The 24,402-nt window shown below is 42.3% G+C and overlaps 1 protein-coding gene across 2 annotated transcripts in view; it reads left to right on the top strand.

Moving 5' to 3' along the window:
- fstl5 (follistatin-like 5) overlaps positions 1-24,402 on the top strand; it is a 614,890-nt gene that overhangs the window by 317,695 nt on the left and 272,793 nt on the right. For both annotated transcript variants that reach the window (XM_078406756.1, XM_078406747.1), the window contains exons 5-6: positions 15,772-15,968; positions 21,942-22,062. In XM_078406756.1, the coding sequence (XP_078262882.1) occupies positions 15,772-15,968; positions 21,942-22,062 (318 nt within the window). The remainder of the gene's footprint in view (positions 1-15,771; positions 15,969-21,941; positions 22,063-24,402) is intronic.

Below are 24,402 nucleotides of genomic sequence, written 5' to 3'. Positions count from 1 at the left end.
TATCTCCCTCTCCCCTGACATCAGTCTGAAGAAGGGTCTCGACCCAAAACAGGCAGATGCAATATAATGTGGATAAATGTGAGGTTATCCACTATGGCGGCAAGAACAGGAAAGCAGAGTATTACCTGAATGGTGGCCAATTAGGAAAAGGGGAGATGCAACGTGACCTGGGTGTCATGGTGCACCAGTCATTGAAAGCAAGCATGCAGGTGCAGCAGGCAGTGAAGAAAGCGAATGGTATGTTAGCATTCATAGCACGAGGATTTGAGTATAGGAGCAGGGAGGTTCTGCTGCAGTTGTACAGGGCCTTGGTGAGACCGCACATGGAGTATTGTGTACAGTTTTGGTCTCCTAATCTGAGGAAAGACATTCTAGCCTTAGAGGGAGTACAGAGAAGGTTCACCAGATTGATCCCTGGGAAGGCAGGAGTTTCATATGAAGAAAGACTGGATAGTCTAGGCTTATACTCGCTGGAATTTAGAAGACTGAGGGGGGATCTTATAGAAACATATATAATTCTTAAGGTGTTGGAGAGGCTAGATGCGGGAAGATTGTTCCCGATGTTGGAGAAGTCCAGAACCATGGGACCGAGATGAGAAAACATTTCTTCACACAGAGAGTGGTGAGTCTGTGGAATTCTCTGCCGCAGAAGGTAGTTGAGCCCAGTTAATTGGCTATATTTAAGAGGGAGTTAGATGTGGCCCTTGTGGCTAAAGGGATCAGGGGGTATGGAGAGAAGGCAGGTACAGGTTACTGAGCTGGATGATCAGCCATGATCATATTGAATGGCGGTGCAGGCTCGAAGGGCCGAATGGCCTATTCCTGCACCTATTTTCTATGTTTCTATGTTTCTATGTAAAACGTCATCCATTCCTTCTCTCCAGAGGTGCTGCCTGTCCCGCTGAGTTATGCCAGCATTTTGTGTCCATCATCAGACGAGGGATCAAAGGATTACTCCCTTTGTGTTTAGAGATACAGCATGCAAACAGGCCCTTCGGCCCACCGAGTCCACGCCGACCAGCAACCCTCGCACATTAACACTATCCTACACACACTAGGGATAATTTACATTTATACCAAGTATACAAACCCCAGCCAATTAACCTACAAACCTGTAGTTCTTTGGAGCATGGGAGGAAACCGACGGTCTCGAAGAAAACCCATGTGGTCACGGGGAGAACGTACAAACTCCAAATTGTTGAGACACATGTGAGCACTTGTCCGATCCCATTCATTGCAAAGCATCGAGGTTATTTCTATCCTCTTGTTCTTTCATTATTTGTCCGTCATGCATCTACCCATTCCCATTTGGGAAACTCTGAGGGATGCTGGTTCCACCTCCCCTTTAGACATTGAGTTCCAAATCACAGTGACACAGCGGTAGAGTTGCTGCCTTACAGTGAATGCAGCGCCGAAGACATGAGTTCAATCGTGACTACGGGCGCTGTTTGTACGTTCTCCCCGTGACCTGCGTGGGTTTTCTCCAAGATCTTCGGTTTCCTCTCACACTCCAAAGACGTACAGGTTGTAGGTTAATTGGCTTGGTAAATGTAAAAATTGTCCCTAGTGTGTGTAGAATGGTGTTAATGTGCGGGGATCGCTGGTCGGGGCAGACCCGGTGGGTTGAAGGGCCTGTTTCCGCGCTGTATCTCTAAACTAAACTAAATTATAACTATTCTCTCCACCTGACTCTTTTACCCATCAATTTAAATCTGTGCCTCCTGATCCATGAACTATACGTGTAGTTAATTGTAATGATGTAAAACAAAGTGATCCTTGGAAGAAACCTGTTTAACTCAACACAATGTTATTATTTTAACCAATCCAATCAAAAATTGAGATGAAGAATTGTGTTATTTTGTTTGAAGTGACAAGCAGCAGTCCATTAAACCATGAAATATATTTTAGAAGGAGAAAGATATTTTTGTTAATACAAAAGGGATCAAGGGACATGAGAAGGAAAAGCAGACTAAAGTGTCAATACTCGGTTACAATCATGTTGAATAGTGGAGCAGTCCTGAAGAAATACATGACCAACTCCTGCTCCAAATTTCCATGTTTCTGTGTTTCAAGCAAATGGATTGCATCTATGAAATAGTAGGTTAATTGGAAATTGTCCCTATTGTGTAGGATAGGGCAAGTATCCTTGAACAGGGTGATCATTGGTTGGCACAGACTCAGTGGGCCAAAGAGCCTGTATGAGATCCTACACCTTCTGTACTATTCCCAGAATACCTGCCGTTGTTGTTCCACTGTCTTCCCTGCTAGGGTCTCTTTCCAGTCAACTGGCCAGCTCCTCCCTCATGCCTCCATAGTTCCCCTTGCTCAACTGCATACTGACACTTCTGATTTTCCCTTCTCCCTCTCAAATTGTATTATGATCACTACCTCCTCGTGGCTCTTTAACCTTGAGTTCCCTTATCAAATCCGGTTCATTACACAACACTAAATCCAGAATTGCCTTCTCCACAAACTCCCTTTCTTGGGGTCCATTACCAAGCTGTTTTTCCCAGTCTACCTGCATGTTGAAATCTCTCATAACCACTGTCGCATTACCTTTGCGACATGCCAATTTTAACTCTTGATTCAACTTGCACCCTATGTCGAGGCTACTGTTTGGGGGTCTGTAGATAACTCCCATTAGGGTCTTTTTATCTTTACAATTCCTCATTTCTATCCATACTGATTCTCCATCTCCTGATTCTATGCCACCCCTTGCAAGGGCCTGAATATTATTTCTTACCAACAGAGCGACCTCACCCCCTCTGCCAACCTGTCTGTCTTTTCGATAGCTCGTATTCCCCTGAATATTCAGCTCCCAGCCACTTTTAGATAATTGTCTGTGTTGTAAATGTACTGGAGCAGCTTGGATTGTGCCAAAGCTGTGAAAAGCAAGCCAGAACTGCAGGAAATGTCCAACAAACCACTCAGTGCACGTAGAGAGAGAAATACTGAGTTTGGCTGGAACTGTGGCATACTTCCCACAAATGGACACAAAGTGCTTCCCACAGTAGGTCGGGCAGCATCTCTGGAGAACATGAATAGGTGACATTTTGGGGCGAGACCCCTCTAATTAAAGAAGAAGCTCGAACCGAAGAGAGGGGAAGAGAGGGGAAGTTTTGTTGCCTCCATCACAGTGAGGGGGTGTTTGGAGTCACTGTGATGGATGTTTGTGTTGGGGTCGTGTGTCCTGTGTTCTTTTCTTTTTTGCTGTGTCTTGTGACTGCTGAAATTTCGTTCGGTATTTATACCGAATGACAATAAAGTTTTGTTATACTGTTATGTTATATATCATCTATCCATGTTCTCCAAAAATGCTGCCTGACCTGCTGAGTTACTCCAGCACTTTGTTGCCTTGTGTGTATTAACCACCATCTGCAGTTATTTGTTTCCATACACTGAAAACTCTCACAATTGTGGACCTCTGTGTAACAGATTTTGGTTATAGCGGACCGAGGCGTCTGTTCGTGGTGGCAGATGGTGGGTGGCGCGCAGCGCAGAGTTGAGCAGCAGGGCGGCAGTGGCGGGGAGAGAGCGAGCGGAGAAAAACTCTTGAACAGTTGCTTTGAGCACGGGCTTGCAGCAGCTGCCCCCCCTGTGAAGTGCTGGTTGCAGATGCAGATGTAGAACGCACAACTGCACCTGAGTCGCCCTGACTTTTCTCAGTCAGAGAGTTGTGAATCTGTGGAATTCTCTGCCTCAGAAGGCAGTGGAGGCCAATTCTCTGAATGCATTCAAGAGAGAGCTAGATAGAGCTCTTAAGGATAGCGGAGTCAGGGGGTATGGGGAGAAGGCAGGAACGGGGTACTGATTGAGAATGATCAGCCATGATCATATTGAATGGTGGTGCTGGCTCGAAGGGCCGAATGGCCTCCTCCTGCACCTATTGTCTATTGTCTATTGCCCTGGCAACGCATGCCTCGGTTGCTGGTAACGGCGCGAGGCTCCTGTTGCTCCGCCCCCCCCCCCCCCCACTTCCACCAGATCACTCAAGGAGCTGGTGCCACAAGGCACGATCCCGTCATGGGAGCGGAGAGAGTGAGCGGCATGAAGGCAGCTCCCATCCCTGGCGCGCCGCGTGTAGGGCCAGGAGCTCTGCGGCTCCCCGTCCTGTGAATTCCCACTAGTTTACCCCCCCCCCCTTCAATGCCACGTTTCTTCCCACCCGGCCTCGGGTTAAGTTAAGTAACATTTACCATCCCAACACACTGTTATAGTGGACAACGGACACCATTTCCCACCCCACCCCCTTGGTCCATTATTGCAAGGGTTTACTCTACTTCAATGCCTTTGCTGTCTCCAATGCACTCGGCCAACTCTTGCTATCATGTGCAAAGAGTCGTATTTATTGGAAATTAGCTGTGTGCATGTGGGTATCTCATGGAAAAGCTGACTTGTATCATCTACTGAGACCTCTGTTTGAACATATTGTGAATACTTCAGCCTTTTGTTTAGCATTCACATGCTGGGCTCGGTATAGATTAAGATATTCCTGGAGCTTCTACTAGGTATTTAATTATTCATTAGCAGTTAGGACTGGTATGGTAGAACTCTAGAGCTTCAATCTGATTCTTTGGTTATGAGATTGTTTAGCTTTGTTTATTGCAAATTGCTTTTGCTGTTTAATAAATTCATGGAGTAGAACGGCACAGAAATGGGCCCTTCGGCCCACACCTCCATACTGTATTTAGCATACCAGTTTGTGTATTTTCTTTTCACCAGTTTGGCATTGGCCTTCTGCATTGCTTAATGAACCATGATTGATACCATGGCTTGTTTGCAATGGCAGAGAGTGGAATATGTTGGATCAGAGGTCCAGAGGTAGGGTACATTCTTACGGCTGAAGATGGCCCATAGTGACTCATGAACACCCAGTTACGAGCTGCCAGATTTATTATATCCCATATAGCATGATTGTAATGCTACACAATATGGAGGAGGCCATTCTCAATGTGAAGTTAGGAATTTCTCTCTTCCACCTTTGCTGTAATGGGCAGATGCACCTGCCACAGAGAGACCGGTGAGGATGAAATCGGGTAGGTTTATCCCTCATTATTTTTCAGAGGAATTTTGGGTGTATGAGACCAAAACACCATCCTGGAAAGTTTCCAGTCAGGTTTCAGAGCCCACCACAGCACAGAGTCTGCCTTGTTGAAGGTACACAACGACCTGCTCCTTCTCGACCTCAGCGCAGCGTTCGATACAGTGGACCACACCATCCTTATTGACCGTCTCCAGTACGCGGTTGGCATTGATGGCACTGCCCTGAGCTGGTTCGCTTCGTACCTCAAAGATAGGAGTTTCGCCATCAACATAGGCAGTTATTCCTCTGCTCCAGCTAGCCTCTCCTGCAGAGTTCCACAAGGCTCCATCCTAGGCTCCATTCTCTTCTCTCTATACATGCTCCCCCTTGGCCAAATCATTCAAAGGCACGGCATTTCTTTCCACTGCTATGCCGATGACACTCAGCTTTACCTCCCCCTGAAACCCAACAACCAGTCAAATTTAAACAGCCTCTTACACTGCCTTGAGGACATAAAATGTTGGATGGCACAGAACTTCCTCCAATTAAATGAGAGCAAGTCTGAGGTCATCCTATTCGGCCCCCCCCAACTCCATCAAATTGATAACAGGCAGTCTTGGAAGTCTATCCTGCCTAGTCAAACCGCATGTCAAAAACCTCGGCATGATATTTGACTCTGCATTAAAATTTGATAAGCAGGTCAACGCTGTGGTAAAAGCCAGCTTCTTCCAACTTCGAACCATAGCTAAAATCAAACCTTTCCTCCAATTCGACGACATAGAAAAAATCATTCACGCTTTCATTTCCTCCCGCCTAGACTACTGCAACTCCCTATACACTGGGATCAGCCAATCTTCCCTGTCCCGCCTGCAACTGGTCCAAAACGCCGCAGCGAGACTCCTGACGGGTACCCGTAAAAGGGACCACATCACCCCGATTCTGGCCTCTCTCCACTGGCTCCCTGTACGGTACAGAATCAACTTCAAGCTCCTCCTATTCACGTATAAAGCCCTAAATGGACACTCCCCCCCCCCTACATCAAAAATCTTCTAACCCCCCTCTCTAACTCCAGGTCCCTCAGGTCGGCCGACTTGGGGCTACTCACTATCCCGCGGTCTAGGCTTAAGCTCAGGGGTGACCGCGCTTTTGCGGTTGCAGCTCCTAGACTGTGGAACAGCATCCCTCTCCCCATCAGAACTGCCCCCTCCATCGACTCCTTTAAGTCCATGCTCAAAACCTATTTCTACTCCCTAGCGTTTGAGGCTCATTGAGGAGGCGCTGTGAACTGTTTGCGTGCTACTGTATGTTTCATTTTTTTCCCCCATTGGAACCTAATCAGATGTACAGCACTTTGGTCAACGTGGGTTGTTTTTAAATGTGCTATACAAATAAAATTGACTTGACTTGACTTGACTTCATTAACCAATGTTTAATCCTCAACTGACATCACTAAAGACGGTGATTATCTCAGTGCTCTCTGCAAGTTGGTTCTCATGGTTTGTTCACTACCTGCCACATCCCCAGCTGTAGGATACATATAATTCAGTTGTGTTTCGGGTTGATATCCTGGAGTGTGAGAAGAAAGGGATGTCTGAGAAATCCATACTACTGGACTGCGCCACAAAGGTATATAGCCGTGGTAAATCAATTTGATGCATTCACGTTGGTGGTAGCATACCTCATCACTTGCACTGCATTTCAGAAATTCAAGAGTTATTGCCTTAGGCTCCTATGCAGCTGTAAAGTGAAGAATGATGTGCCTTAAAGTGGCATCCTTTGCAATCTCAGGCAATTCCCAGCAAGGAAGCAAGTAGTTTTGAAAAGTCATCAAGAATATAATGACATACGAATAAAAGATATTGGATACACTTGTGAGGTCAGGCAGCAATAGACAATAGACAATAGACAATAGGTGCAGGAGTAGGCCATTCAGCTCTTTGAGCCAGCACCGCCATTCAATGCGATCATGGCTGATCACTCTCAATCAGTACCCCGTTCCTGCCTTCTCCCCATACCCCCTCACTCCGCTATCCTTAAGAGCTCTATCCAGCTCTCTCTTGAAAGCATCCAACGAACTGGCCTCCATTGCCTTCTGAGGCAGAGAATTCCACACCTTCACCACTCTCTGACTGAAAAAGTTCTTCCTCATCTCCGTTCTAAATGGCCCACCCCTTATTCTTAAACTGTGGCCCCTTGTTCTGGACTCCCCCAACATTGGGAACATGTTTCCTGCCTCTAATGTGTCCAATCCCCTAATTATCTTATATGTTTCAATAAGATCCCCCCTCATCCTTCTAAATTCCAGTGTATACAAGCCCAATCGCTCCAGCCTTTCAACATACGACAGTCCCGCCATTCCGGGAATTAACCTAGTGAACCTACGCTGCACGCCCTCCATAGCAAGAATATCCTTCCTCAAATTTGGAGACCAAAACTGCACACAGTACTCCAGGTGCGGTCTCACCAGGGCCCGGTACAACTGTAGAAGGACCTCTTTGCTCCTATACTCAACTCCTCTTGTTATGAAGGCCAACATTCCATTGGCTTTCTTCACTGCCTGCTGTACCTGCATGCTTCCTTTCATTGACTGATGCACTAGGACACCCAGATCTCGTTGAACTCCCCCTCCTCCTAACTTGACACCATTCAGATAATAATCTGCCTTTCTATTCTTACTTCCAAAGTGAATAACCTCACACTTATCTACATTAAACTGCATCTGCCATGTATCCGCCCACTCACACAACCTGTCCAAGTCACCCTGCAGCCTTATTGCATCTTCCTCACAATTCACATTACCCCCCAGCTTAGTATCATCTGCACTTCCTTTAGTGATGGGAGATGAGGTTTAAACACCAACTAAAGGAGATTTCATCCACTCTCCTTCCTTTTGAAAAGCACTGCTGTGAGATTTTTGAATCTTCACCTGAAAGTGAAGAAGACTTTCAGTTTAATGTTTCGTCTAAAAGACAGACACGTGACAATGCATCACTTTATTAGTACTGGAGTATTGGAGTGTCATTAAATAATTATTTTAATGCAGCTTCAGACCTGAAAAATATACAATTCAGTTGCAGTACTGTTATCTTCACGTTAGTTTTAAAGGGGTGTCAGTTGTTTTTAAGTTATGACAATGCCATTTACGAGCTGTTTTCAAGAATCATAGCGTTTTCAAGTTTCAGTTTCAAATTATGTTGTAGCGACCATAGAGATTGGTCGAATATTGCTGTCGCAATAAACTTCTTCAACAAAGAACGAGCCTCCAGACTCGCCATAATGTATCGGATATCCAGTTACTCTTGAGACTAAAGTCATTATTAATTCATTATCATATATATATTATAAGGTTCACAGAATGAAAAAGAGGAAGGACCTGCAGATGCTGGTTTACACAAAATGCTGGAGTAACTCAAGCAGAATCTACCCTTCCAGGCTGAGAATCTTCGATTTAAAATTTCAAAATCATTCACTTTTAAGTTGCAGAGATGGAGAAGGTGTGTAGTGAACATAGGGGAAGGATGGTGATATGGTGCAGACAAGTGGTGGTGGTACCAATTGAGACATTGTACTGAGAGCTTGGTAATCATCACTGATCTATCTGGAGAAGGTGTAAATAGAAGCTAAATGAGCATAGCGGAGGAAGGAGAGAACAAGTCGCCTCCCACAAATGGTGCTTGACATCCAGAATTATTATTTTATCACACTTTGCAGCTCCCGCTTCTCAAGTTTGAATCTCACTGCTGCTTTCCTTTTCCCCCATTTTCTCAATAAAATCACCATTGCTCCCTCTGGTCAGATCAAATGGATTAATATAGTATAGGATACAGAGAGAAATCAATATTCTAGTCACGCATTCACTATTATCCTTTTCACTTCCATGTAGAAATGAACATGCAGCTACATCCACTGAGCCCAGAATCTAATTGGGATAAAGGCAGAGATATTGGGCAGATTGTAGCGGTCCATAAAACAAGGTGTACAGGTTCAATGCTTGTTGTACACTCTATCTGATAATGCTCTATATTCATCTTCTGTGTTAGACAATAGACAATAGGCGCAGGAGGAGGCCATTCGGCCCTTCGAGCCAGCACCGCCATTCAATGTGATCATGGCTGATCATTCTCAATCAGTACCCCGTTCCTGCCTTCTCCCCATACCCCCGTTCTCCTTGGTTCAATGACACAGAGGCTTCCAAGGTTCTGTAGGAAAATAACTGCAGATGCTGGTACAAATCGAAGGTATCACAAAATGCTGGAGTAACTCAGCAGGTCAGGCAGCACCTCAGGAGAGATGTAATGGGTGACGTTTCGGGTCTCCCATTCCTTCTCTCCTGAGATGCTGCCTGACCTGCTGAGTTACTCCAGTATTTTGTGATACATTCCAAGGTTCTGGATGAATTGACTTGTAGGAATGTGATCTCATGCAAATATTATGCACTTTTCAACAGAGTAATGATACCAATAAAATGTTTTGCATTGTTCGTTAATGACTGGGTACATATATATTGCATTAATCTAATTGTGGGTGGTGCTAGGATAATGTATCTAGAACAATGCAATATGGATTACTTTAGAAAATGGATATTCCTGACTTAAGGGGAAATTTGCTTACAGATAGTATTCAGAAACGGAACCCTAATCTAAGCAGGGGGATGCATGTATATTTCTTCAAATTGTGTCTTTTTCTATTGTTTGTTTGGCTAGCCTTTGATGTAAAGGAGTTCCGTTACTATTATAGTTCATAAACTCTTTAAGTAAATGAAAAGTAATCAACTGACAATTATCTCCAGTGGTCAACTCAGCAAATGCTATTGATTCAAGCCATATGCCATTGATTCAAGTCACACATAAAATAAGGAAAAATAAACATTATCTCTACACTAATGATAGCTTAAAACAATTGGTTGGCTCTTAAGTTAAAACCGTGGAATACATTTAGAAAAAAGGTGACTGTTGTTACCTCAGGTGCAGTGATGAAACTAAATGAATTATTTAATTACGCCAACTAAAAACCATGAAACATTAAAAAGCAAAACAATATTCCATCTGATGGAAGAAAGAAGAGTAGAACATGCTTGATATACTTGAGACCAGGCAGCGTTAATGGAGAGAGAAACCGTTAATATTTCAGGAGGCTATCCTTTCAGCAGAACAAATAAGTAAAAACATTGACTAATTAAATAACTAAGATATGGCTTAGAAAACGCGGAGAGAGTGGAGCTGTGATAAATTGTGGTCAGTGGTTTGTTAATTTAGGGACACCGCAGGGCAGTTAAGTATTATTGAATGAATGTCCTGTACTGTGACTATACATCTGGGTATTTGTAAGGTCATAAGGTATGGAATTAGGCCATTCGGCCCATCGTCTACTTCGCTATTAAATCATTGATCTCTCTTTCCTTTTCAACCTGTCCTCTTCCCATTACCCCTGACACCCTTACTTCTTATTTCTATTCAGTTTTATGTATTGAACAAAACCGGGGTTACAGTGCACAATCCAGATATTGATCTAGGCAGAAAGAAGGATGAGATTCTCCAGGTATATTAGTAACTGCTGGTAAAAAGACTAAAACATTCTTGTTTTAAATCTATTCATATTCAATTTGACTGAATCGTACTGCGTTGATTTCCAACAACCTTCTGAATAATTTGCAGTCCTCCACTTCTGGCCTCTAGCTCATTCCCCAATTTAGTTGCTCAGTCATGGACTGCCAGGATGCTAAGCATGGGAATTCTAAAACTCCATCTCTGTGCTTCCTCACATCTCTTCCCACGTTAACCCTTGCTCCAGAAAACTGACCCTTTGACTAACATTTCATACATCTTAATTTTGATTGGTGTTTTTTTGTTTGTGGCTGCTATGAAATGATTTGCATTGTATTGCTACATTAATGGTGCTACATTAATGGAAGTTGTTTATTAAACATAGACCTTGCCCTGACCATCTTTGCTGGCCTTGATTTGTTCTTTTCATTCTTTTATGCTTTGTACCCTTTCCTAACTTTAGTTTCCCTCTCCCCTGACTCTCACTGAAGAAGGGTCTTGACCCATAATGTCAGCTATTCCTTTTCGCCAGAGATGCTGCCTGACCAGCTGAGTTACTCTAGCATTTTGTACCTATCTTTGCTATATGCATATTGATACTTCTTATAATATACCCAATAATTTCATGTACAGTACCATTGGTAATTACTAATACCTCAGTAATACCTCAATATTCCAAACATAATTCACTCAATAGATTGCTTCTCTTATTCAATATTCGTAACCACCATATACTTTTACACCAGTATTATGATATTTAAGTGCAGTTTTTTTCTCCATAATCCCAGTGATGCTTTCTTGAAACATGAGATGCCTCAGCAGGATATCAAGATGAGAAAAGCTTATCAGTAACAGCCAGGATAAATTGGGAGAGAGATTCCATTGCTCTGGTAAAGCTCAGCAACACCTGACAGTGTGTTGTTGAAGTGGGGAATAGTGCAGAGTTCTTGTTTGCAGTGACATACTGACAATTTTGAAATTTACCGATTATTTTATTTATTTATGTTGTCCCTGGTGGAGAAGAATCGTGGGTTGCATTACTTACGGATTGCAATGCATGACACTGTACTTGACAGTTCATGTTCAGTACTTCAGAAGGAGATCAGTATTCCAGTTTCATGTTCTATGGATCACTAATTTAATAGCTCTTTATTATTCTGTATTAGTAACCACTATCTCTTGGGTGTGGAATTGTTGAGAGTTGATTTCTTCCATATGGCGGACTGATTAGTGATGTTAACTGGACCTTATTCATTTAGCTGCAGCATTATAAATCAGTGCATTCTGGTATTCCAAACACTACCACAATCTAGCTGTCTGTCCGGAAAGAAAAATAAAATCAGGTTAAGCCGTTGTCTGCAGAACTGATGCATGGAAATTCAACCAGCTCGCTGACACATTAAAGAAGATAAATGGAACTTACCTCTGTTTTGAAGTACTTGGAGGAAATTGAATCTATCATCCTTGCTGGCAGAAAATGAATTCCTTCAAGCTTTATGGGGAATGTGCTTGAAGAAGCAGCTTTGATTATTTTGACAATGTAGGAGTGATGACAACACACTGAGAAATATCCAAAGATAGATTCGCTGATAGCTTTGATACATTTGGTGGAAATGTTGTAGAAGCTTGATACAACGAAGAAGTGAACCTCATCAGGTGGTTCCGGTATTACACTTGACTGGTAGATTGAGGAGAATGGCAGACTAAGAATGGCAGTCTGAGGAGCCATCCCTTGCCAATGCCTACCTTCACTGAGAGGTGGCTCCTGCGATATGGAAATGGTTGACACAACGAAGAAGTGAACCTTGTCATAGACGTTTATTATTATAAATACAGAAGATATTTGTTTAGCGGAACTTAAGCATAAGGCCCATTCTGTCGTACACTTCAGTTAATGTCAACAATGACCCAGAACTTGTCCTTCATATGCATGCATGAGCAAACATCCAACATGATGAATGATATCAGGTTGACTCTGGTACGTAGCAGTGGGAAGCTTGCAAGAGGTGAAGTGCAGAAATGCAGTGAGAAAAAGTGAGGACAATGCCACAGGTTTGGTTTACACCAGTCTTTACTGAGAGTGGGTATGTTGCAGACACATTAGTTCAGATCAATGCATGTGTGCCATTAGATTCAGCATGGTCCACTGCTCTGAAAGTTTAGATCCGGGGAGAGCTAGCTAACTAGATACATATTTGGCTTCCTGGTAGGAAGCAGAGGATAGTAGTGGATGGTTGCTTTTTGGATTGGAGGCCTGTGACTAGTGGTATGTCTCATAGATCAGTGTTGGGCTCATTGCTGTTTGTTATTGATATCAATGATTTGGGAGTAAATGTAGAAGGCATGATTAGTAAGTTTGGAGATGATGCAAAAATAGGTGGTATCGTAGACAGGTTGTCAAGAATTACTGCGGGATCTTTAACAGCTGGGTAAGTGGCAAATGGAGTTTAATCCAGGGAAAAGTGAGGGATCGCATTTTGGAATTCAAACCAGAGTAGGACTTTCACAGTGCAGGCAAGGGCCCTGGGGAGTGTTTTAGGACAAAGGGATCTTGGAGTGCAAGTATATAGTTCCTTGAAACTGGCCTCACAGATTGATAGGGTAGTGAAGAAGGCCTTTGGAGTGCTGGCATTTATCAGTCAGGAAATTGACTATAGAAGTTGGGACATTACAGTTTTGGCGAGGCCTTACATGGACAGAGACACTGGACTCATGCTCATCTTCAAGAAAGGAGACAAATTTAATTGTAATAATTACAGAAGGGTTTACTTGCTGTTTTCTGTGGGGAGTGTCAAGGCTCGGGTCTTTGTCAACCGTCTCCTCCCAGAGGTTAACAGATGTACTTTGAATTAAGACGGATGCTCTACATCCCCAATCTGTTTGACAGAGTCAAAGTCTTTAATGAGGTCAAGAAAGTCCACGTAGAGTGGTTGGTTGACACCGGATTTCTCTTGAAATGATGGGTGGTGATGGTCACAGCCATTGTGCTTCTAGACGATGGAGTCCAAACTGCATGCTCCATGCAGAAGCTGTGGTTGTGACTCAAGTTGACTGATGCCGCAACAACAACCCCTTATTCAGTGTCAGTAAAACCAAGGAACTAATTAATCATTGCCTTCGGAAAGGGGAAGTTCGGAGGCAACGTGCCAGTTTTCTTTAGTGGATCAGTGATGGAGAGAGTTTGCAGCTTCAAATTTCTGGGTGTGAACACCTCAACAATAAATCCTCTTTTGAAGCAGGTGGGAACCTTCGACTGCAGAAGGAGAGGTTGAAGATGGGCTGTGCTCCACCTCAAAGACTGAGATCAGAGTCGCCAGGGGCTGTTTGGGCACATGTTGGTGTGTCATTGTTCTTCCTCTCAAAGTATGTTTAAATCACATTGACCCCACCTGGAAGTGATGTCTAAAGTGACTAAGTGCCTAAGTGGCAGCTGTGGCTTTCCAATTAGTTCAGAGTGAGATATCTCTTTTCAGTACTGAAGCTAGTTCAGGTCGCGATATCTTTTTATAGTGCGACTGAAGCTACACCACAATATGACACCAGGTTTATCTTCAGTGCACTAACTCAGGCTTCGGCTGTCTGAGGAAAGGAATACAGAACTTTATTGTCATTCTAATACAGAACTTTATTGTCATTCAGTACAAATACCGAACAAAATTACAGCAGTCACAGAACACAACAAAAAAGACAAGAACACAGGACACACGACACACGACCCCAACACAAACATCCATTACAGTGACTCCAAACACCCCCTCACTGTGATGGAAGGCAACAAAACTTCCACTCTCTTCCCCCCACGCCCACGGACAGGCAGCTTGACCCTTACCGAGGCGACCGACACGCACAGCCCCCGCAAGGGGATTTAAGGCCCAGTGGCCGAGCCGCACCGGGCACAGAAACGTCCCGCGGCCGTACCGCGCGATGGAAGGCCTCGCGGCCGAGCCGCGCCGGGCACTGTTAGGTCCCGCGGCCGAGCCGCGCAGGCGATGCTAAGTCCAGGGGCCGAGCCACGCCGGGCGATGGAAGGCCCCGCGGCCGAGCTGCGCCCCGGGGAAGAGACATAATAAAAGAAAGGTTTCCCCCACCCCACCACCCCCCACCCCACCCCACCCCACCCCCCCTCCCCACACATACACAGCCAAAAACAGAAACAAAAACCATCCTAACACCGATACACAAACAAACAAAAAGGAAAAAAGACAAACGGACTGCCAGTGAGCCGCAGCCGTTAGGCGCAGCCACACGTGACCCACAATATTCAATAATGAAGATCCAGCTCAGAGCTCATGGTCTACCAGGCAGTAGAGACCCCTCGTGTCCTACATGAAGTACCTGCAGAAGGCACCTGAAGATCTGGAGAGGTTGCCAACTGCTGCCTTCCAAAATTCCTCATTCAAAGGCAGGATCAGTGAATCAATGCCATCATCGTTTCCAGATCAATTACCCCAGCCTGAGCCTATAATTACACTCTGTTTGCTACAATGGGGCAGTCACGTACTTTTCACTCCCAACATCAACACTCTTTTCCAATCTCCATCACGACAAAGTTTCTGAAAAGGACAGACAAACCGATTTCTCTGTTTTTTTTATTGTCCATTGGCTAATTTTTTCATGTCAATACCCTTTTGGGTGATCACAGCAGCCTGGCGAAACATGTAAGCATCAGGTTCTTCTGATTGATATAATTGTAGACTGGATAACACATTTGCACTGAACCATTCTGTGTGATTGTAATAGAGAGATTCATGTAAAAATATATTATTCGGAGCAATGTCTAACGTATGTTGAGTTCAATCTATTACTTTTGCTTAGCTAACATAGGAGCAATAAATCACTCTGTGTGTCATTAAAGTACAATGAGTAATACACCCTCAACTCATTTCTCTGTGTGTTATTATAGTTCAAAGAATGGCAGACACAAGTTCCCATTGCCATTGTTACCATATCAGATTGATTAACATACATGCGCATTGAATTCCTCTGGGTGTTATTATAGTTCATCGGCTAACACACTCAAGTTGAATTCTGGCGTGCATTATCTTCAGCTAAGGCGATTATTTATATAATGTTAGAATCTTTTTAGTATCAGAAGAAGGCATGTTGATTCTTGGCTTGACTTTTAGTACCTGCTGTGATTTGTATTCTGAATTGATGGTATAATTTGCAGTGAACCATCACTAATCCCTTGTCTTTCTGTTCCAGGTGACAAGTGCAAATTGATTGAATACAGCAAACTGAAAAACATGTTACTGGATGTCCAGAATCAAAAATACATCCGACACCAAAATAAAAAAGAAAATAATGACAAGATGTCTCTCAAAAAATTGCTGGTGGATAACATGTTTGAATATTTTGATTCAAATGATGACGAGCTGGTAGACAGCAATGAACTTGCTCAGGTAGGTTAAAGAGTGTATGGGACTGAAACCGATAATTAGTGTTGTGCACTTTTTATTTCAAATGTAAGATGTTAAGACTTTGTTACAAGGTAACTGGTTCATGAAAATTCACTTGACTTCCATTGTAATGGTGAATTCCAATAGTAAAATATTATGGACTAACCAGTCATATGGACTAACCATATGCCACAGCATATAATGGGCAAATATGGCAAGATATTTACCAGTAGCATTGGAATCAATTCTTAAATGCCTTAATTAAAACCAGGCTTTAAGACGGCTTTATGAGATATGGTGCAGACAGCTCAATAAACTGCTCACACCTTATATTTTTATTTAAATTGCTCATTGAACTTCCTTCTATTGTTCAGTCAGCAATATCAATACCTGCAACATGTTGCGCCTTTCTCTCTGTCTGTTCTTTCTCAGTGACTCTAAAGAGTGCATAGCACAATATTTGTGGAAGACTAATCATTAACAGTAGTTTGGGAACTGTAATTGCCATTGATCAATCATGTTGACTTGCATATATGAAAAGTTAATCTTATTACCCTGAGCATATCAATATCAGTTGGCAGTCAACAAACTGACTTTCCGTCAGCTCTGGAATCATTCCGATTGTTTCTGAACAAAGACAATTAATATAAGTGCAAACAAGAATTACAACGATTAAGGTTTACTTGTACCAACACAAATATCACTGATGTAGTGTTCATATTCTGTTGACATCAAGGGCCTAGAATTTACAGCTGAAAAATCCCTTACGGTAATGTTTTTGCAGAACTTTGCCAATTAGCAAAGCAGGAGCAATACCAGAGAAAGACATGGTAATTAACTGTCGCAAGCTCACTTCTAAACATAGAGCCATCTCAAAGAGAGGCTGTGAACACAAACGAGGAAGGAAATAGAGGGGTATTCTGCAGCTTGAAGAAGGGTCCCGACCCAAAATGTCACCTCTCCATGTTCTTCAGGGATGCTGCCTTGACCGCTGAATTATTCCAACACTTTGTGACTTCTTTTGTAAACCAGCATCTGCAGTTCCTTGTTGCTACACCTAGAAAGCTATGCTGCTAGCTTAGCTAAGTAAAGCCTTGAAAAAGCTTGAGCAAGGCCAAAAAGCCTAGTTTTTGTGTTCCATATCAACCGATACAATTCATTGCTCTGCTCTTTCCCAAAGGGCCTGCAAATTATTCTCCTCAAGCGCTTATCCAGTGCACTGTGAAACACACTGATTGATTCTATTTCCATCAGCCCAATGACGGTGAATTCCAAATCATAGTAGTTTTCGTGTAAAATAAGTATTCCTCACGTGTTGTTCTACCTGTTGTTCAAAATAGAAAATGTTCACCTCCTCTCCCACCCCAATCTTTGAACCATCTGAAAATGGGAAGTTGCCCTCAAACTATTCATTCAACTGTCTGAACGTGATGAGATAAATAAATGATCATGTTTCAGAAATCTGCATTCTTCCCTTGCCGATTCTGTCACGAGTGCCCTTGTTAAATAAACCCCTTTGGTTTCTTATCATTAAAATTCATGCCTTAAGATCCAAGACTACTTCTTGGGGTTTTCTGTTAGTCAGTTATAACCTATGGTGTTAATGTGCTGGATGCCTGCAGAGTGCAGCAGGTTTCAAAACTCTCCTTCTGCCAATTTGATATTCGGTTCTCGACCCGAAACGCCACCTATTCCTTTTCTCCAGAGATGCTGTCTGACCCGTTAAGTTCTCCAGCTTTTTGTGTCTGTGCAATTTGATAGTCTTGGTGAACTGAACTATATTTTAGTTCTGCTGACTTCCATTAAAGTTTGACTGTGTGACCTTTTACCACACTGTTTAATATCCTTTATATAACATCCAATGCCTTTTGGGTGTGATTACCTAAGCCTACAACGCTCAGGTGAGAAATAAATGATGCTACTTGCAGACTTTATGTAATCAAGCTGTTAACAAGCCTCAGTTTACTTGCATGTTATCCCTTATCATGTCGTTAATTTCTAACCTCCAACCATGAAATGTACTTCTAATAGGAGAAATTATCATTTCGAAAGCTATTAGCAAGGCAGTATTCTGTGAAGAATTTTGTACAATTTCTTTGATCGGATCTATATGTAAAGAATTCCACAGGAATGAATGCAAGAATGAACATAATAAAAAGGCAGCAGCTGAAAGACTTTCAAGCTCTCTGATCCATGTTGGCTAGGCTTTAGATATCCACTATATCCGCTTGATTTACTTGAATTTAACCTTTGAAACCAACCATCTTGGCTTTAAAAAATTAAATTGATAATTTTCTTTTGTTTTGTTGAAAATAATTGAAGTTTAAAAAAAGTCTTGTCAACTTGAGTTAAAATATTATATTGGTGATGGCCTTTGATTTGTTTATTTGCCCTTTTTTTGAATATATGAAACCAGCGAGTCTGATTCTTTGGGGGCAAACTCAGCTCGTGGTTCCTAATGTATATTGTGTATATATATTTAGCAATGGTTTTAGATAATTAACAAGCAGTGAAGAGCGAAAACCATTTAACTAGACAGTAGCATTAGAATAAAACTCAAAAGTGCAGATTCAGACAATACATTATTTTCATTCATTTATTGCATAAAATTAAATTGCATTAACATTCAAGCAAACCAAATGGGAGAAATTCATTATCAGCTACTTGCATTGAATATGCAATGTAGTTTGCTTTGTGCATTTTATTCTGCTATCGTAATTTATTTCTCGTGACTTTAGTTTCTACCTTGCATCGTGTTGGTCAGTTTGGAACATTTCCTACCAGTATGTGATGAATGCTTAATGGCGCAACCGAGGAGCAAACAATTATCTGGCATATATAGCACTATTTCACCCTAGGCTCCAAAAGATCCTATTAGAAAATACATTTCAGACCTTTGACTGCTCCAGTCAAAGATTGTAACAGTCCTTGAAATAGGATCATGCATGCCACATGATTCAATTTTAATGAAAAATCATACAGAAAAATCATGAAGATACAGCTAATGCAAACATCTGGAATTTTCCTTGGACTTCTCTGAGCATCTGTGCACACACACTGTGAAGCTTATACACATGCAATGACAATAATTCTTGGTTTGACTCCATGCATGCATGATCATGGACAATGAAGGGCTCTTGTGTAGCATCATGTCTTCACAGTGTCAGTGAACATCCAGTGTTGTGAACATCCAGTATTAGTGAACATCCAGTGTTAGTTCAACACCCTTTTAAGGAGACATGCGTGAATGCTTCCCAGGCAGTCCAACTGCTGAAACCTCTTGAAACAATAACTCTCATTCATTCCCTCCTGGGCCCTCCATTTCAGCCTGGTCTTGGGCCCCACTCTCTCCACTCAACCCAGCTCATGGCAGCTATCAATCCTCCACAATTACCGTTCATCTTCATTGCCATACCCCTCTCTCCTTTGTTCAGTGGAAAGATATTGCAATCGGTGAATTCAGAAGGGGAAACTGTAATTCCAGAACATATCATTAAAGGTGAGGAGGTATTAGATGCCCAAGTGGTCATAAACGTGAATTAATACCCAGCGCCTAATGAGATATAATTTTGTTTATAGAAAAATTCATGATATTGGAACTTTTTTTAAATCAATTTCTGAGGTCCACTTACAAATATCTATATCTTTCTAAAGTTCCGACAGATGGTTAAGATGAAGGATATGCCTTCAACATCTGTCAAGGTTTTCTTCAGCATATTTTGGGCAGACTTGTTCCAGCCCTGATAGTTCTTAATAATTATTTTGCGAGCAGAAGGTTTCAATGATAAATATTGCAAGGTATTCTCTAAGGAAGTTCTCACTACGGGTTTGGCAGAAGGTGAGTGTAGGCATTAATGGATAGGGAAGCTGAGAGTCTAGGCGGTTCACTGCTGTGGGAAATTTATGGAACTTTATATTTCTGTTTCAATTGTATGGATGACAAAGATGTTTCCCTGCAGCTGCTCAACTGTGACTGCAGTTCTAATTGAGCTTAAGGCCTGGCTGACTTGGCTGTACTAGAAAACAGAGTTGGCTAGAGCTATGACTAGGCCGGCCCCAGGTAATGACTCCTGAGGCTTCGAACACAAAATATCCTGAAGGCTTATCGATAGTTCATTATGGTTAAGTGAAATGTGTTAGCACCAGTTCAAATAGATTAAAACAAATGTAGACTATAGTAAAAGTAGATGCAAGTGGAAATAACTTGAACAACAAGAAATTAATTATAAACATTAAGAAACAATTAGACAGGTACATGGATAGGACAGGTTTAGAGGGATATGGACCAAATGCATGCAGGTGGGACTAGTGTAGGTGGAACATATTGGGCAAGTTGGGCCAAAGGGCCTGTTTTCGCGCTGTAAGACTCTATGACTCTTATAATTTTTTTAATAAACTTATCTGTTCTTGCATTTTTAATTGAGATCAGTAAACCTAATCAACTGAACGCCAGTCATACTTGGTGTAAAACTGACGGCTCCATGTGAAGAAGGGTCTCGACCTGAAATGTCATCTATTCCTTCTCTTCAGAGATTCTGCCTGTCCTGCTGTTACTCCAGCTTTTTGCGTCTATCTTCGGCTCCATGTGAAATACTGCACTAACCCCCTCCCCCCCCCCCACCCCTCAACTCTGGATTGTGTGCTCCACCTATGGCTCTATAGTGAGTCCAGTGGCAGAGCTGGAGAGTGGATGCACTGACATCTGACTTCCAGCTCACCCCCGACTTCCAAATTTCCTTGCACAGTCAGTAAACTGAATGAATGAATGAATGAATGAATGAATGAATGAATGAATGAATAAGCTTATTGGCCAAGTATGTACACATACGAGGAATGTGCCTTGGTGCTCTGCTCGCAAGTAACAACACGAACATACAGTAAACAGTTAAGAATAAAGCATAAAACATTAAGAATACACATTACGTTTTAAACATGCGAGTGAAATAAACCAGAGCAAAATGAGACTGCAGACTTTTGGTTATTGAGTAGAGCTACTACTCACGGAAAAAAAGCTATTTTATGTCTAGCTGTGGCTGCTTTGACAGTCCGGAGTTGCCTTCCAGAAGGAAGTGCTTCAAAGAGTTTGTGGCCAGGGTGAGAGGGGTCAGAGGTGATCTTACCCACTCACTTCCTGGCCCTTGCAGTGTACAGTTCATCAATGGGGGGAAAGTTGCAGCCAACAACCTTCTCAGCTGATCGAACGATTCATTGCAGCCTCCGGATGTAGTGCTTGGTGGCTGAGCCAAACCAGACCATGATGGAGAAGGTGAGGACGGGCTCAACAATGGCAGTATAGAATTGGACCATCGTTGCCCATCAACTGACCCATGAAGAGGATGTTGCTGGCAGTTCTCCAGCAGCCCTCCCACCAGAAACATATATGTTTCAGTCCAGAATACCTTTCAATGTTTATCACTGCCTATGAAGGCACTCCACCCAAGTGGGAACGAGTAGACGATTTCAGATAATGTAAATGTGGATTTTATAGCTTTCAAGAAGAGAAAGTAACAGAATATAATGAAATCTGACAGTGATAGAAAAGGTGCGAAAATACACAGTTGATACAGTAGATGCTGAAGACAGAATCTTATGGAACCAAGAAAATACGTTCAGTTAAAAAGACGTGTAGCTTATATATTAGAAATATTTTAAAACATGGAAGTAATGTGTTGTGTTATCGGTAAATTATTGCCCATCAGTAAGCCACACAGATATCGTTTAAGGAAACTGACAGGGCGGAATAGCTAATATATGTTTACTCTGTTGACACTTGTTTAAATGAGATTTGTCAGGCTATCTTGAAGGCTCTTTTTTTCCCCTGCCTCTTGCATATTGCACAGTTTTGCATTTATTTTGCTGATTCGTAAATGAAAAGTTGTTCTTCTGTTGTCATCCTACTTCAGTGTAAATATGTGCAAAGCTCGGACATTACATGATGATGAGTAATAAGTCCAGTATTTTTTTTTCTTTTACCAGGTAATTAAACAGGATAGACTCGGGAAGGATCGCTCTCAGTGTTCATTATTTGATCTGCTGAAATATGATGACTATAATAGTGACAAGCATCTGACACAGGAGGAATTCTACAGAGCCTTCCGTAAGTCTAACATAATCTGGATTAATGTAATTGAATGCTAGTTTCATAACTGTGATGATAAACACACAAAGATAGGCACAAATGCTGGAGTAACTCAGCAGGACAAGCTGCATCTCTGGAGAGAATGAATGGGTGACGTTTCAGGTTGAGACCCTTCTTCAGACTGAGTCGGGGAGAGGGAAACTGGAGGGTACAAAGAGAATGTAAAGTGTGAAAATGACAGATCAAAGCAGACAGTGATCAAGGAAATGTAGAATGGTTCATTGTTGACTGAGGGGAAGGGGACAACAAGGTATACAAACAGTAAAATTAATCAGGACAGTGAAACTACTCAGAGAACTAGGGTGGGGGAGGAACGGAGAGCGAGGGAAAGTGAGGGTTACTTGGAGAAATCAAATTTATTACCGCTGAGTTGTAAGCTGTCCAAGGGAGAAATGAGTTGCTGTTCCTCCAATTTGCATTTGGCCTCACTCTGCCAGTGCTGTTGTGGCAGTAGATCTCCAGCATTTTGTGTTTATCTTCGATGTAAACCAGCATCTGCAGTCGCTTCATGCTCATAACTATGATCCATAACTTTATTTATATGCTGTAACTGTAATTCTTTTTGTGCACAACCCGCGGGCATTGCCACTTTCATTTCACTGCACATCGTGTATGTGTATGTGACAAATAAATTTGAACTTGAACTTGAACTTAAACTTGAACTTGAACTTTGAAACAATTCCAAATTCATGAAGCTACATTGCATTAGGCAGCTTCATTCTAAATTGACCATAGAATGTGCATTCTGCTGGTACAATTAACAGTACTTTTGCCTTTAAGTAGAAAATAAAATTGCAATCAACGTATTCTTCTTTAAGCGTCAGAAAGCTCAACTTGCCAATTAACACCTTTCAGCTGGTGAGAGAAGTGGTGATAACAGTTTTATATCTTTGTGCTTTGGGATACTATCACAAGGCCAAATCAGCAATTTCAGTTGATTCACACACTAGCCTTGTTGAATGCTACATCATCGGTGTTGAATTGAGTGAGATGAAAATATTACAACCTACAGCACTTAAAAGAGCTGTAGTCTAAAATTTAAAGGCATTTTGAGGACTTACAAACAATTTTGAAAGCACATCAAAAGGAAGGAACGGTGGATGAAAATGAATGAATAGAACCCTCAAAATGGAAGCACAAGCAGATTCTTTCGGAAAAGGATGAAGCCAAAAGAACCCTGAACACGACCATCACAAAGATAGTGCACCGGAAGGTAAATGGCTAACCAATGCAGAACGTGAAACTGCACCATGGATGGCAATTATAGCCTTTTAGCTGAATGCTATATATATATATATATATATATATAGTGCTTGCAGTATCTCCAAACAAGGACAGGTGCACCCCAGCTTACGATGCTTCGACTTGCGATATTTCGACTTTGCGATGGTACAAACGGCAGCGACCCGTAGCGAGTCTCAGCTTGCTTCCGGCCACGTGATCGCGTGTATTAAATGCATTTCCACTTAACGATATTTTCGGTTTCCGATGGGTTTCTCGGAACGGAACCCCATCATAAGCTGAGGAGCACCTGTACATCGTCTTGCAGGGTAAGATTGTTCTTTTGTATATGTGCTTCTTACCTCACAGAACAATATGTCGCCTTTCAATCTATTCCAATTTACAGCTTACACATACTTCAGTGTGGCACCACTGCCAGTGAAGCACTCATTTACATAGTAGATAATTGAAACACAAACCTGATTACATACTGGCATCAGAATTGGTTTAGGTTGGAACTTTCATCCACACAGCTCAATAAAGCTACTCTGCCATTTTGCAGGAAAGGAATCTAATGTGTCCATTCATTCACCTTTGAAAACCAAATTAGCTGGTGTTACATCTTTATTCTGGATAATCTGCAAGTGTAATTGTTGAGGCCATTCATTTTTTTCAAGACTAGGGTTCTCCTTCATAATTCAGTTACGTACCATTTGACCTGTGGCTTTTTATTGGTCTTATTTCCAACAGTTAAGTATGTCCATTGTCTTGTAGACTGACTAGAGGAAAATACCAGTGGTGCAAATTGAGCAGAATGTGATAGGCTTTCAGGAAGTCATGCCCAAACTTAATGACTTGGCAGACACAAAAGGCTGGAGTAACTCCGTGGGACCCGCTGAGTTACTCCTGCCTTTAGTGTCTGTCCTCGGTTTAAACCAGCATCTGCAGATTCTCCTGATACTTAATGACTTGACATCTTACCGTAGAACTTGCCTTGTTGGTTCTGCTGACCAGACATGTTAGCTCCTGAATCTCATTTGCCACAGAATCTCTTTGCAATTGCAATACCAAAGTTGG

This window comes from Rhinoraja longicauda, chromosome 1, assembly GCF_053455715.1.
Source record: "Rhinoraja longicauda isolate Sanriku21f chromosome 1, sRhiLon1.1, whole genome shotgun sequence".
Taxonomy (NCBI): domain Eukaryota; kingdom Metazoa; phylum Chordata; class Chondrichthyes; order Rajiformes; family Arhynchobatidae; genus Rhinoraja; species Rhinoraja longicauda.
The sequence above is the reverse complement of the archived record's forward strand: the minus strand, read 5'-3'. Positions and strand labels throughout refer to the sequence as shown.